The sequence below is a fragment of the Heteronotia binoei genome, unplaced genomic scaffold (genome assembly GCF_032191835.1).
Source record: "Heteronotia binoei isolate CCM8104 ecotype False Entrance Well unplaced genomic scaffold, APGP_CSIRO_Hbin_v1 ptg000055l___fragment_3, whole genome shotgun sequence".
Classification (NCBI taxonomy): Eukaryota; Metazoa; Chordata; class Lepidosauria; order Squamata; family Gekkonidae; genus Heteronotia; species Heteronotia binoei.
Window position 1 is genome coordinate 259594 of NW_026799985.1, and position 15466 is coordinate 275059.

At 46.3% G+C, this 15466-nt stretch overlaps 1 protein-coding gene across 1 annotated transcript in view; it reads left to right on the forward strand.

Annotated features, from left to right (window-relative positions):
* The window catches only part of FBN2 (fibrillin 2), a 363281-nt gene that overhangs the window by 188343 nt on the left and 159472 nt on the right, over positions 1-15466 (forward strand). The window contains exons 17-19 of the mRNA XM_060263402.1: positions 307-360; positions 5228-5353; positions 9772-9897. Coding sequence (XP_060119385.1) covers positions 307-360; positions 5228-5353; positions 9772-9897 — 306 coding nt within the window. The remainder of the gene's footprint in view (positions 1-306; positions 361-5227; positions 5354-9771; positions 9898-15466) is intronic.

A 15466-nucleotide genomic window follows, 5' to 3' on the forward strand; every position in this document is an offset into this window, starting at 1 on the left:
TCAGAGTCTTGTTCAATGTGGCTTACAATTAAATTTTAATTTCTAATGTTGGTAGAGTTCTTATTCCAGAATGTATAATATGGTAATATTTGGATAACGATCTATAGATATTATTTTATGGATATTTTGTCTGAAAATTTTTTTTTGTGAAGGCATGTGGAGTTCTTAGATATTGAAGTAGCAGATGAGCTAATGGATCCTTCAAAAGAATTGTGAATTTACATAGTAGTAAGAGGAAAAAAAAACATTACATTTCACAATCTCTCTTGTTTCTTTTATGGATCAACTTACGTTCTGTGTGAAAAGCTGAATTCCATGGTCTGTGTAGCAGTGGAGTGGGAATTACTGTTGATGGAAGAGGTAATCTTTCATAATATTTTGTTAGATGCTCCTACAAAGATTAAAGCAAATGATAACTAGTCTTGTGTATGTAATGATATAATGTCTGCAGAGTTCTATTTTTCAAATTACCAAATTTTTTGCAATATGGTACCATATTTTTAAAATGAAAGAAATCCCGAGGAGAGACCAAATTCTGCTCCCATATTGCCTGTGGCAAAACTCACTTTTGCTACATTGTTTAATGTTATGTATTAATAGATTAATAAAATAAATCCAAAGTTATTTCTTAAAATATGCAGTGATGACTTTAAAACATCTTTAATTTATTTTTATGTTTTGAAGTTGTAGCCTATATTAGTGGTAAAGGACCTCAGGTGGAGCACTGAGTCTTACCTACTGGTAGTGAGCCCTTACAGAACTACTATTTTCATTGCCTTTTGGAAGAACCTACTGTTAGTGTAAAGAGAGCATGCCATGACTTCTGCCTCTTTTTGTACACTTGCTCTTTCTGTACACTTGGTGACGTCATTAGTAGTACAGGGGATTCATTCAGGGCTTTGTTTGCTCCTCACTATGATACACTTGCTGTTTCTGTTTTGTTTGTGCTATCTCTGACATTCTTTTAAAAAATTAATCATCTTCATTGTCATTAGTTAAGGTTCTGATTAACTGGTAGGGTTCCCCTTGTTTGTAATAAATTCATATATCCTGTGTCATCACCTACCTATATATTTAATTCTCAACAGTCCCCTCTGCTTGCTGACACTTATTTTCACAAACACACTATCCATCAACAGGTTTTTCTACAGACTCAGAAGACTCTGTGGGTCTGCAGAAAAATTAAAATAAAAATATTGAGGAGGGTTGAATTCCCCCCCAATACCTTTTGATGCATTTTGAAATGGCTCCCACAGGAATCTTCTCCAGGCCCTGCCACATTGACCATGAGAGATAGACTGGCTAATAGCCACACAGAGAAAGACAGAGAAGGAGAAGAGGGGAGGAAGCAAAAGTAGCTGGGATTGGGGAGGATTATTGGCTAAATAGCAGGGAAACATTTTAAAAGAACATATGAGCTTCTCACCCCTACCTCTTTTGCTGTGGACTCCACTGTCCTCTTAAAACTTTCTTGGCAGGGAGACTTCTAATGCTTCTCCCACTCCACCAGCTCAAGAAAGACTGTGGCTGAGAGTGAGAGAGACACACAAAGAGAGATGATGGGTGGGGAAGAGGGGAAGAAGCAAAAGCAGAACTGGATTGGGCAGGATCCCTCACTGCCACTAGCCCATCTTCAATGCTGTTGATCCTACAGTATGAATACTCGCTCTAAGGCTGTCTCCCCTTGCAGGGCAGGCAGCTTCAGAGTGAGGTTGCTCGAATCCAACTAGGAAGCTGAGTTTGGAGGAGAGCACAAACTGGCGCACAGTTAGGCTTCCCAACCCTCCTGCCCTGGCAGGGGACCCCAGGATTTCCACCCTCTTCCCCCGCTCCCCAAAAAAACGGAAACGGGGGAGGGGGGAAACGGCGCTGGGGAGCATGGCGAGCCGCCCGATCCTGGAGCAGGCGAGGCTGCCGCGCCGCTGCCGCCCCCTCCCCGCCCACCGCAGCTGCTCCTCTGAGATGGGCCCAGGCTGAGCCCATCTCGGAGGAGCAGCCAAGAGGCAGCAGCAGCGCAGGCAAAACCAGAGAAGGGGAGGGCAAGGCAGGCCAGGAGCATGGCGAGCTACGAATCCAGGCCCTTCTAGGACCTGGACTCACGGCTCCCCACGCCCCTGGCCCGCCTCCACCCACCCCTCCGATTCCACCCCAGAGGCGGAGCGGGCGAGGCCGCAGCGCTGCTGCCGCCCCCCCCCCCGCCCCACTGCAGCTGCTCCAGCCTGAGCCCATCTTGGAGGAGCAGCCACAGCGAGCGGAGAAGAGGCGGCAGCCGCGCAGCAGCGTCACCCGCTTCGTGACAGGTCGGCTTGCCACGCTCCCCGGCGCCGTTTCCCCCCTCCCCCTGGCTCCACCCCAGTGTCTCCTGGCTCCACCACCAAAGTCTCCTGGCTCCACCACCAAAGTCCCCAGATATTTCTGGGATTGGATTTGGCAACCCTACACGCAGTTCCACCACTCTTAGCTTCTGGCGTCTGTGATTGGGAAGCTGAGGGCAGCAGAGTGGTGGGAGAGGGCATCTGTAGGCACCCTGTAGACAAGGTGGTGCCTGAGGTGGCCGCCTGCCTCACCGACTCCCATGCACCAGCCCTGATTGATAAACCACTACTTTTCTCAAGGGCGCTCAGGAGAGTGGTACAGGACATGTGTATCACCTCAAGACTTGCAGTACCCACTACTGAAATCTCTGAAAACTTACCTCACATAAACAAAGTGATTGTAATTCCCAGGCAAACTCCTCTTTGAAGCCACCTTATTTGGCTGGCTGACTGCACAAGGAAACTGAGCAAGGCTAGATGGGTTTTTTCCCAGTGTTTAATAAAGGAAAGAAAAGGCGAAGTATTGCAAAATGTAGGCATATACTTAAAGCAACCAGTCTTTATCCATGGGCAATTAATTATATGTTGCAATGTCAAGAGTAAAATGCTTTGAAAATTTAAAAATCCAAGTTTGTGGCATTCCTGGGTTTGCAGAAAAATCTAAACAAACAAACAAACATTGGGTTTAAAAACCCCATAACTGAAACATGTCTGGGTTTGCAGAAAAATCTAAACAAACAAACAAACAAACATTGGGTTTAAAAACCCCATAACTGAAACATGTCTGTAGTTTTAAGAGTAGCTAAAAATGTATTTTAAATTGTTATTTTATCATTTTAAACTGCAACTGTGAATGTTTTTGAATTGATTGTCAGCCGCCCTGAATCCGCTTGCGGAGAGGGCAGGATAGAAGACTAAATAAATAAATAAATAAATAAATAAGAGATGACTATTCAAGTACCAAAGTACACATTTTGTACAACACAAGATTTCCCCAGGGACATGGAGCAGGCCACAACTGTGAGTTCTCATACAAGCTCAGTTCTGGAATATCAGAAGGACCTGATTTGAAGATGCATCTGGTATAGTGGCTTTTTATGAAGTATTCTCTTTTGTGACTTTATGATTATTTGATGTGCAAATCCAATAGGCTGCATTATATGATACTTTTATTTCATATGTGTGTATAATGTTTAAATTGCTAATTGATACACTGTGTAATACATATTTTATAATTTTTAAAATGTTTGCTAACTCAACCTTTTTGAGTACCTAATGTTGTTCAGGTTGAATTTGGTTCCCCTTGCTCTTCTTTTTGACTTTGAGCAGGACACTAACTGTGAGGTCTCATAGAGACTCAATTCTGAAACACCACAGGGGCCTGGGTTGGGTTGGGATCATGGCATGGGGCGAGGAGCCTTCTCCTGTGCCATTTTCCTAACCCAAAAGGCCATTGGGACTTCAAATGCAAGTATTAAATGCATTTGCCAGTGAGGGATTATTTGCCCTGCTGGGGCTGCATAAGCAAGTATTCAGACCTCCTTGGTGTATTTCGACTTGAGAAAACAATGAGGGGAGAACAGCTGAGGCCCCAGTCTCCTATAGTTCTCCAGAACTGAGTTCCCATGGTATGAAAGCCCCTGTGGCAATCACACGTTGTATACAATATGTCGTTGGCAATCACACGCCCTGTGGCAATCACATGTTGTATACAATATGTCGTTTGGACCTGAGATCTCATATGGCCATTTTGCTGAGCCTTCCCAGCCTTAGTTTCAGTCAGATCTGGAGAAAAGACTGAAACCAATTCCACAGTCACTGCTTCTGCTTTCGTCAGATGAAGTGATCAATTCCCCACCAGTTGCTGCAGAACCACATTTTTACCCATGGCTCCCTCCAATTTTCCTCACATCTACTTGATTTTCATTTTTTTAAAAAACAATCTAGTAGACACAAGGGAAATTGGAGGGAACTGTGGGTCATGCAGCAACTGCTGGGGAATTGATAGCTTGATCCAATGAAAGCAGAAGCCTGGAGGCTAGGGTTGCCAATCCCCAGGTGGGGGCAGGGGATCCCCCGGTTTGGAGACCCCCCCCCCCGCTTCAGGGTCATCAGAAAGCGGGGGGAGGGGAGGGAAATGTCTGCTGGGAACTCTATTATTCCCTATGGAGATTTATTCCCATAGAAAATCATGGAGAATTGATCTGCGGGTAACTGGGGCTCTGGGGGGACTATTTTTGGGGGTAGAGGCACCAAATTTTCAGTATAGCATCTAGTGCCTCTCCCCAAAATACCCTCCAAGTTTCAAAACGGTTGGACCAGGGGGTCCAATTCTATGAGCCCCCAGAGAAGGTGCCCTTATCTATTATTTCCTATGGAAGGAAGGAATTGAAAACGTATGCCGTCCCTTTAAATGTGATGGTCAGAACTCCCTTTGGAGTTCAATTATGCTTGTCACAGCCTTGATATTGGCTCCACCCCTAATGCCTCCTGGCTCCACCCCCAAAGTCCCCAGATATTTCTTGAATTGGACTTGGCAACCCTACTGGAGGCAGATCAACAATGACGGCTGAATTTGTCTGGAAAAAAAAACCTAAAAGAGGCATGTAAAGGGGAAGGAATACAAAGACACTAAGAATAGAAAAAATAGGTGGTTGGGAGAAAAATAAATGGGAGAGGCTGCCAGAGGGAAGGAAAGTTGAAGGTTGGGGAAACAAGACATAGATAGGGTGCTTGGTGGATGGGAGAAAAATAAGGAAGCAGGAAAGAGGAGAGGCTATAGAAGCTGCTGAGTCAAAGGAAAGAGGGAATAGCATAGGGTAGGAAAATGAGATTCCCCTGCAAGTCCTCATGAGTCCCCTGTTTGTTCAAATTACAATAACCTGCATTAATAAGTTTAATTATTGTTACAGATATTAATGAGTGTGCTTTAGATCCTGATATTTGCTCCAATGGAATTTGTGAGAACCTTCGTGGCAGCTATCGTTGTAATTGTAACAGTGGGTATGAATCAGATGTTTCAGGAAGAAGTTGCATTGGTAAGTTCTTCAAACTGTGTTCATACAGAAACCAGTGACAATTATTTATCTGGCAGCAGCCTGTGACGTTGAATATATGGAAATGAATTGACTTTTGCTGTGATATGACCACAGATTGCTACTAATTTATTACTGAATTTTCATGTTTTTCATCATTACAATAACATATGCAGCTGGTCTTTCCTTAATGAACACATATTTCCATTTGTTTCAGGAATGAGTTGGATCTAACAGTCCATATTAGTTTCTGATTTTGCTTTATATTGTTGTGTTATTATGCTGCAAGTCTACTGATATGTTGGGTATTTATTGAAGGATTAATTTGTATAAAACCATGTAGATATATTAATATAATGCCAACATAAATTATTTTTAAATACCACTTGATATCTGGATAAGCTGTTATCAAATTACTATTTTATTGATTGCTCTTGACACCTAAGCTTTCAGTGCAAGTTTGTGGGTTTTTGTTTTTTTTAAAAAAAACCTCATCATTTTTACTAGGGTAAAACCAGGGCTTAATAGTGGTAAAGCTGTCATACATTCCTTAAGATTCCTGAAAACACAACATATAGAATGTGGGGGTTTCTTCTTATTTACTTCAGAAATATTGCAGTTATGCTTTATGAAGGTTAAAGCATTAAAGATGAAATGATAATTTTAGTTAGCAGTAATTTAAATAAACCCTTTATATGCAGGTGTCCTCTGTTTATTGACATAATATTTCACACATGTTAGAGTTTTAGAAGAAAAGCAGCACTAAATAAAAGTGTTATGTTTGAATAAATTCTCTTGCATAAGTGGAAGCTAGGCTTCCCAATCCCGAGGTCCCAGAGGGGGATCCCCCGGTTTTACAGGCTTCCCCCCTCCCCCAGCCAGCTGGCCGGCAGGGGAAGCCCCGCCCCCAGAGCCATCATGCACCTCCATGAACGATTCCCATAGGGAATGATGGGGAATTGATCTGTGGGTATCGGGGGCTCTGGGGGGGCTGTTTTTTGAGATAGAAGCACCAAATTTTCAGTATAGCATCTAGTGCCTCTCCCCAAAATACCTCCCAAGTTTCAAAAAGATTGGAGCAGGGGGTCCAATTCTATGAGCCCCAAAAGAAGGTGCCCCTATCCTTCATTATTTCCTATGGAAGGAAGGCATTTTAAAATTTGTGCAGTCCCTTTAAATGTGATGGCCAGAACTCCCTTGAAGTTCAATTGTGCTTGTCACACCCTTGCTCTCGGCTCTGCCCCCAATGTCTCCTGGCTCCGCCCCAAAGACTCCTGGCTCCACCCCCAAAGTCCCCAGATATTTCTTAAATTGGACTTGGCAACCCTAGTGGAAGCATGATGACTTCTTTTGAACCCAAGTATTGCAGCTTGACATAAAGTCCTTGCGCAAGCATTTGTGGAACAGTGTTCATGGTTATTCTTCTTGTGCTCATGTTCTTTATTTCCAACTGTATTTACTCTGAGTAAGCATTCAAAAGGTACATTGGTCTTGTCAGCCACCAGCGAGCCTGCAGCAAACGTGGACTATTGCACCCTTCTTAAATCTTCGTTCGCGAAGCCAAGCCGAGAGAGAGAGAATGTTGTCAAGTTATACATATTTATTTTCCAAACAGATTTATGCATTTTGTTTTATTAACATGCAAAATTGATAGCAGTGCCCAGGGCTTTTTTTGTAGAAAAAGCCCAGCAGGAACTCATTTTCATATTAGGCAACACCCCTGATGCCAGATGAGCCGAAACTATATTCCTGTGTGTTCCTGCTAAAAAAAAGCCCTGGTAGTGCCTATGTGTATATATAAAACTGCTGTACAATCATGAGCTTGTACGCAGCAGTAAATTTGAAATGGTTCATTTAGGGCTCAGGCATTTAGGTGTCTTTGCAACTAGGAGCCAGCTCAAAATTTTAGGGGCTAGCAGGGCTTTAAAAAAAAAACCCATCAGGAACTCATTTGCATATTGGGCCACACCCCTGCCGCCAAGCCAGCTGGAACTGTGTTCCTGTGCGTTCCTGCAAAAAAAAAGAAAGAAAGAAACAACCTGGGGGCCAGGCTCATCATAACAGATATAATATTTTCAGAAGTGTGCGTGTACATGGAAGCTTATACTCAGAATTAAACTATGTTGGTATTAAAGGTGCCACTGGACTCAAACTTCATTCTATTGCTTCGGACCAACATGGCTACCCACCTGAAAATATTTTCAGTGTCATGTGAGTTGGCTCAAGGTCTCTGGAGAGGTGGCTTACATAGTTTCTGGAATCTACCTCATTATTTACTTTTACAAGACAAAAAATCACACACTGCTTTTTGGCTGCCTACATGTAAAACAGTAAAAAAATTAAATATCTACAAATATTTTTAAAAATATAGCTCCAAAGCAAGTGAGAAATTGTAAAAAAGTAAAATTCACATTATTTTTATTAATCTAATAAACCACACTTGTTTTATCATATATGCATCCCAGATAACAGAAGCAGTTTTATTTATAATCAGACCATTCACATTTGCTGCAAAACAGATCAAAAGATAAAGGTAAGTAAAGGAGTAAGTGGCAGGGAAGGCATTCATAAGGCAGCATGTATGGAGTCTTGGCTGCCTGCTTTCTGAGCTGGAAATTTATTTCCATCATTTATAGTCCACCTTTCTCAATTGGACACAGAGTGAGTCAATACTGTTAACAGAATGGGTATTCAATAAACAATACAATAGGGATGAGTATTGTAGAAACAATCAGAAATCTAAAAACAGAACTGAAGCTAAGCATAAATCTTAACACGACAAATTATACAAAAATTACAAAATGGCCTTATGTATGTGGCTAGAATGCAGATTGTGGGCCCTTCAAAGGCTGATCCTCTGCCTAGCATGGGAAGGGAGAATGGTGGGTGGCTGGAGCCAGCTAGTGGTTTCTTACTCAGCCTCCTAGTTAGAAAATCGGTGGGAAAGAAACCGGGAGTGGAGTAGAAACATACCGTCTTCCATCTAAACTGGGAAGCACAATGAGGAGTGATAAGGCAGGGATGGCAATTCCAATGGAGTTTCAGGTGTTTTAGCATGTGGGAGCCAGCTCCAGGTCTGAGACCTGGAGAGAACTTTCTAGTTGAATAAAAAATTATCATAGTGCCCAGGAGCCCTCGATTTGTCTAGGCCTGGCTTGGCTTCTAATCCTAGTCTTCCTTTCATTATTTGAAACTGAATCCTACAAAGACAGAGGTTCTCTACCTGGGTCGGGGCGGTCCGGGGGGAGAGATCCAGCTGCCGGCTCTTGACGGGGGTACCATTGATACTGGCCCCTAAGGTCAAGAGTTTAGGTGTGCTTCTTGAGTCCTCCCTTACAATGGAGGCCCAGGTAGCAGCCACTGTTAGATCTGCTTTTTTTTTCATCTTCGGCAAGCGCGGCAGCTGGCCCCTTTCCTGGAGCGCAACGACCTAGCGATGGTAATCCATGCTACGGTCACCTCAAGAATAGATCACTGTAATGCTCTCTACATGGGGCTACCCTCAATGCTAACCCGGAGACTACAGCTAGTGCAGAATGCTGTGGCATGGCTGTTAATGGGGCTGCCACGATGGGAGCACATTTAGCCAGTGCTGAGAGAGCTGCACTGGTTGCCTGTTGTGTTCCGAGTTCGCTTCAAGGTGTTGGTATTAACCTTTAAAGCCCTTTATGGTCAGGGACCAGTCTATCTACAGGACCGCCTTTCCCCATATACCCCCAGAGAGCACTGCGATCAGGGACAAAAAATCTGTTGTCCGCACCTGGACCAAAAGAAGCCAGGTTGTGTGTAACGAGATCTAGGGCTTTTTCGGTGGCAGCACCAGAACCTTGGAACACTCTTCCAGAAGCCATAAGGGCCCTGCGGGATTTGTCTGTGTTTCTCAGGGCCTGTAAGACCGAATTGTTTAAACAGGCTTTTGCTGTTTGATTGAAAAAGGGCTGCCACTGGACATCTTATAGAATGCTGGTGATCACAGTTGAGAATTCAATACCGCTTATATTGTACCGAAGCAGCACCATAGAATGGTTTTAAAACTGAAATAAGTAAATTATGGTTTTATATGTTTTATTGGACTGATTATATTGTATAATGTTGTGAGCCGCCCTGAGTCTGCTTGCGGAGAGGGCGGAATATAAATTGAATGTAATAAATAAATAAATAAATATATTAGCAAATAAAAAAGAAGACAGTTGATGACTAGAAAATGCCATTATGGCCCATTTCTATGTAGTGGGTTTATAGATAAATCAAAACTTGGTAAGAACTGCGGTAATTCAAATCAGCCTGATTAAAAGACCTTAAAATTATCCTTTCTGAAACTATAATTGAAGAGTGAGGAGCTGTGCATGTGTTTGGGTCAGTATGATGGCGTACTTGCCCATTAGGGGAGCACTAATGAGTACATCTCACTTCTTCTTTAGACATTGATGAATGTTCTGTGAACAGATTACTTTGCGACAATGGCCTGTGTCGAAATACACCTGGAAGCTACAGCTGCACATGTCCAAAGGGTTATATTTTTAGCAGTGAGACTGACACATGTGAAGGTAAGCATTCTTCTGTCCTTGGCTACTATAAACAGGTCCAACACTGAGGATTTATAATTGGATACATGTGAAGGACCACACACTGGCAGAGGGCTCACCTTCTACAGTCAGTGCCTGCCAGTGTCCAGAAGGGACCTAACTAGGCTTCCCAAATCCCCCGCCTGGGCAGGGGCTCCCCAATTTGGAGCCTCCTCCCCCCGCTCCCAAAAATCCGGAAAGTGGGGGGGAGGGGGGGAATGGCAGCCCTTCCCACCCGGCCATGATCCCAGCAGCTTCTCCTTGCCCTTACCTTCCCACCCAGCCTCGATCGCAGCAGCCTTTCTTCCATTTTCCCAGGCTGCTTCCGCCCCCCCAGTCAGCTGGCTGGCGGGGGGGGGGGAGAGAGGAAGCCCCGCCCAGCCTGCAAAGGACCATGTGCCTTTGCATCACCAGAGGCTTGACTTGAAGGGCTTCAGTGGTGTGTCTGTTGCTGTGAAGAAGCTGGCAGCAACTGGTGAGTAGAGAGGCCAATCCCCTGCTTCAGACTCGCCAGAAACAGGGGGGGGGGGGGCGGGGAGAGGGAAACGTCTTCATTATTCCCTATGTGGAGATCGATTCTCATAGGGTATAATGGGGAATTGTTCTGGAGGTTTCGGGGGCTCTGGGGGAGCTGTTTTTTGAGGTAGAGGCACCAAATTTTCAATATAGTATCTAGTGCTTCTCCCCAAAGTACCCCCCAAGTTTCAAAATGATTGGACCAGGGGGTCCAATTCTATGAGCCCCAAAAGAAGGTGCCCCTATCCTTCATTATTTCCTATGGAAGGAAGACATTTAAAAAGGTGCTGTCCCTTTAAATGTGATGGCCAGAACTCTCTTGGAGTTCAATTATGCTTGTCACACCCTTGTTCCTGGCTCCGCCCCAAATGTCTCCTGGCTCCACCCCCAAAGTCTCCTGGCTCCACCCCCAAAGTCCCCAGATATTTCTTGAATTGGACTTGGCAACCCTAGACCCGACAACCCTAGTTCTAGGTTGATCTCCTGTTTCCCAGTGGAAAAATAATCAATGCAGGAAACAGAACACAAGAGAACTGCAGTTTTCTAGTTGGGCACAGGCGTCTGTAGCATTGTATGGATTTATTTATTTTTTGTTACCCCTTTAGGCCTGTTAGGCAGTGGGCTAAAAGCAGTGCAAGGAAAGTCTCTTCCCTGCCTCCCCCATTCTCCCCACAGCCCCATTTTTCCCGCTGCCACTCTTCCCTGTCTCCTCTGCTCTCCTCGTGGCCCCGTTTTCGCTGCTGTCACTCTCCCTGGGCTCTTCCCTGCCTCTCCTGCTCTCCCCACGGCCCCATTTTTGCCGCTGCCACTCTCCCCAGGCTCTTCCCTGTCTCCCCCGCGGCCCCATTTTCCCCGCTGCTGCTCTCCCTGGGCTCTTCCCTGCCTCCCCTGCTCTCCCTGCGGCCCCATTTTCCCCACTGCAGCTCTCCTTGGGCTCTTTCCTGCCTCCCCCGCTCTCCCCACGGCCCCATTTTCCCCACTGCAGCTCTCCTTGGGCTCTTTCCTGCCTCCCCCGCTCTCCCCGCGGCCCCATTTTCCCCGCTGCCGCTCTCCCCAGGGTCTCTCCTGCCTCCCCCGCTCTCCTCGCGGCCCCATTTTCCCCACTGCCACTCTCCCCAGGCTCTTCCCTGCCTCCCCCATTCTCCCCGTGGCCCCATTTCCCCTGCTGCTGCTCTCCCTGGGCTCTTCCCTGCCTCCCAGCTTTCCTCGTGGCCCCATTTTCACTGTTGCCATTCTCCCCAGGCTCTTCCCTGCCTCCCCCGCTCTCCCCGCAGCCCCATTTTTGCTGCTGCCGCTCTCCCCAGGCTCTTCCCTGCCTCCCCTGCTCTCCCCGCGGCCCCATTTTTGCTGCTGCCGCTCCCCCCAGGCTCTTCCCACCTTCAAGAGCATGAGAGCAAGCGAGCTGGGGCTGGGCAACTGGCCGCTGGAAAAAACAGCCAAGCCTCCATGGCCCCCCCCAAAAAAATTTATGCCCTGGCCCCACCACCCAGAAATTTCTGGCAACAGGGCTGAGCCTGTAGCAAAAGCAGCCCTCAGCTCCTTCCAGGAGTTAAAGTGTTGGCTGGCCTGGCGCTGCCAGATGCAGAAGAGGGGCTGAGGAGCTGCTGAAGGGCAGGCAAGCTGACAGAGCTGGTTTGCCTGGCTGGCTTTCTCATGTTTTTTTGCTGCAGGCAATTTGGATTTCTGCTGGGGGGGGGGAAGTGTCCTGTGCCCGCTGCTCACCACTCAACCAGAGCCCAGATGAAGTTTTGCAACGGCTTCCCTTTCCTCCCAGCCTGACTCAGCTGAAAGTGCCTTGCAAGCCCAGCAAGCGCAGAAGCAGTTTTCTCTCGCTCCAGAGATGGGTTTCCCTGGGGCTGGGCCGGCAGATGGGGAGGATGCAGGGCAGGCAGACAAAGAAGGAAACAACGGGGAGATTTCAGGTGAAGAGGGAAGCGGACAAACAGCAAAGCAACAACGAGGGAAGTGACGGGGAGTGAGGGGCAGGCAGACGAAGGGGGAGGCTATGGGGAGGAGGCAAAACAGGCAAGCTGAGGGGAAGGGGCTGATAGAGAAAGAGGCAAACTAGCCGCCAGGGGAAACTGGGGTGGGGTAAAGCTGGCCCCGGGGCCCCTAAAGGCATGGGGGCCCATAGGCGAGTGCCTCCTTTGCCTAATTGTTAATCTGGCCCTGATGTTATCTGTAGTGCTGTTGTAAGCTGTAGGGCAGGGGTGTCAAACATGCAGCCCATGGAGCAAACCTGCTCACAGAGGGCTTCAATCAGGCCCATGGGTCTCTCTTCTCCCCCCTGCCCCCTACTGTCCTCACCCTGTGAAGCTCCGAAGGCTGTGACGAAGTTCCCAGCTCCCTCTGCCTTCTCTTTGCAGAGGGCAGAGGCTAAAGCTGAAAGCAAAGCTACAAAGAAAATTTGGAATGGATTTCCCACTCTGGCTTCTGGGCAGAGCAGATATGAACACAAAATCCACTCCAGGTTTTCTTTGCAACTTTGTCTATGGGTGTTTTCCCACAGAGCTTACCACGGAGCAACGTCCCTCTTCACTGCGCAGTGTCTGCGCGGATTTCCCACCAACTGCTCCGCAGAACCAGGAAGAGCCGCGACTTTTGCGTCGCTAACATAAACTGGTTTTTAGTGGTTTACATTTGCGACGCAAAAGGCCCGGCACTTCCTGGTTCTGCGGAGCAGTTGGTGGGAAATCCGCGCAGACGCTGCAGGGTGAAGAGGGACGTCGCTCCGTGGTAAGCTCTGTGAGAAAACGCCCTATGTGTTTCAATGGAGAGGAACTTCCCAGTATTCCTATGGCCAGCTAAAGCTTCCTGGAATTGTGTCATTGCAAATGCCTGGAGCCAGCTTTGTCTATTCTCCGTAGAGTAAAAACTAGTGCCTAGTGAGTACTCTAACTTGGTAACCCACAGCCAAAGGGGGATATGACACTGGAGAGCCATTGCTAACCTGAGTAGATTGTGGGGCAGGGGGGGAGAGAATCTTGCAATGCCTTGCCATTTCATGTTTTCCCAGGCTGAGAGCATTTTATTTTTTAAAGTTTCTGCTGTGATCTTTGTGCTTTTTCTTGATGTTTTAGTTTAAAAATTGCATTGCAAAATCCCACTATCCCTCCTTTATTTTAAACAAAATATCGCAAGACTTTTAAGCAAGTTTGTATTTTAAGTTAAAAATTAATATATTTAATTGTGTTGGCCTGTGTCCTCTATAAAGTCTATATCTCTGCTATCTGGCATAACATTTTAGGAAATGTAATGACTCAGCCCCACAAAGTCCAATTTATGTCAGATCCGGCCCTCCTAACAAATGAGTTTGACACCCCTGCATTGGGCATTTTGTGTTTTATTTATTCATTTTTAAATTTTCTTCCTTCCTGTTGAAATTGTTTCTGGATTTCAATGGCTTCTCTGTAATCTAACATAGTAACTGGATGTGTTGTCCAGCATTACAGTGTATTACAATAAGATACTGTGCCCTGTTTGAGTTAGGCTATGTAAAGCCACTGCTCATTTTTCAGGTTGGCCAAGTCTGCAGTGTCTTTCATGTTCTTATATTCTTGTCTGGATGCTACTTTGTGTGGTCCTGATTTAAACTTGTCCACAGCTGCAGGGTATGCGGTATACTCCTGCAGAAGTGAGGGGGTCTCTTCTGTCTTTTGCTGATCGTAGCATCTGATGTATTTTTCTGGTGGATCTGAACACTGTTTGTAGGTTTGTACCTGCTGAAGTGAGGGTTCTGGGACCACAGCTACCTACCACAGCGGTAACCTCCCTTATATTTGTCACAAGATGGTTTCCATACATGCAGTAGACACGATTGCTCACACTGACGACAAATTAAGTACCAATGAGGAACAGAAGATCCTATCCATGCAGCAGTCAGAAAGAACTGGGGGGATCCACGTGCCTGTTTCAGAGGGCATGCACGGTGGAGGTGCCAGTTTCCAGGTGTTCTGGCTCCGATGTCAGATTGGAAAATTTATGAAGAAACATTCCAAGACACTGAGAGAACTCCAGTTTTCTGGGTTACACCTCTGAGGATGTCAGTCACAGTTGCTGGTGAAATGTCAGGTCTCACAATGCCAAGACCATGGCCACACAGCCTGGAAAATCTACAACAACCAAAAGATTCTGGGGGCATTCAAAATCTCAATTGGAACTTGGGCATGATCTTTGTAGTCTCTGTGCTTGACACTGATGGTATATAGTGCGCCTGCGGCGATCCCAATCGGTACTTCTAAATCCTAGGGAAGAGGATTTTTGTGCCCTTCCCAGTTGGCATGCACAGCACCTCCACCGTGCATGCCCACTGAAACAGGCACATGGATCCCCCCAGTTCTTTCTGACCGCTGCATGGATAGAATCTTCCGTTCCTCATCAGTACTTACTTTGTCGTCAGTTTTCAACTGCTTCTTCGCATTTTTCCTCTTCATTCTCGACCTGCAAAACAAATGGACTTCGCAGTGTGTGAGTTTTTCTCTACCCCCCTTCCCCCACGGGAAGGGGACCCCCACCCTTTCCCTTGGGAATTGAGGACCCTGCACTGAGCAGCGTATGGAAAGACTTTGTGGGTGTTTTAAACACTGCAAGAGGTGTGGAAGTAAACTTCTTCCACCCGACAGCCACAACCTTTACTTGCTCTGCCTCAGGGAGGGTCACTGGACAGAGATCTGCACACATTGTGCTAATTTCTCTATACAGACCCGGAAAAATCGTGCTGCCAGACTCCGCACAGCTCTTTTAGAATAGGCGCTCATCGCTCCAAATACACAGTCCCAGACCAACTTGGGTCATGCATTGACATCAACAGCATCCATTTCGACTCCCATCACTCCAGCTTGATCTGATGCCGACTGGTCAGTGCTGAAACGCCCGACCCCAGCATCTGATTTGAATACTTCCACTCCTGCTAAGAAATGCAGGGAGGGTAAAGAGCACAGGGGGGACAAAGAGAAAAAACATAAAAACTCTCTTAAAACTCCTCGAGAACACCTGGAACAACCATCTACTCCTCTACGGGTAGCGGAGCAGGGCA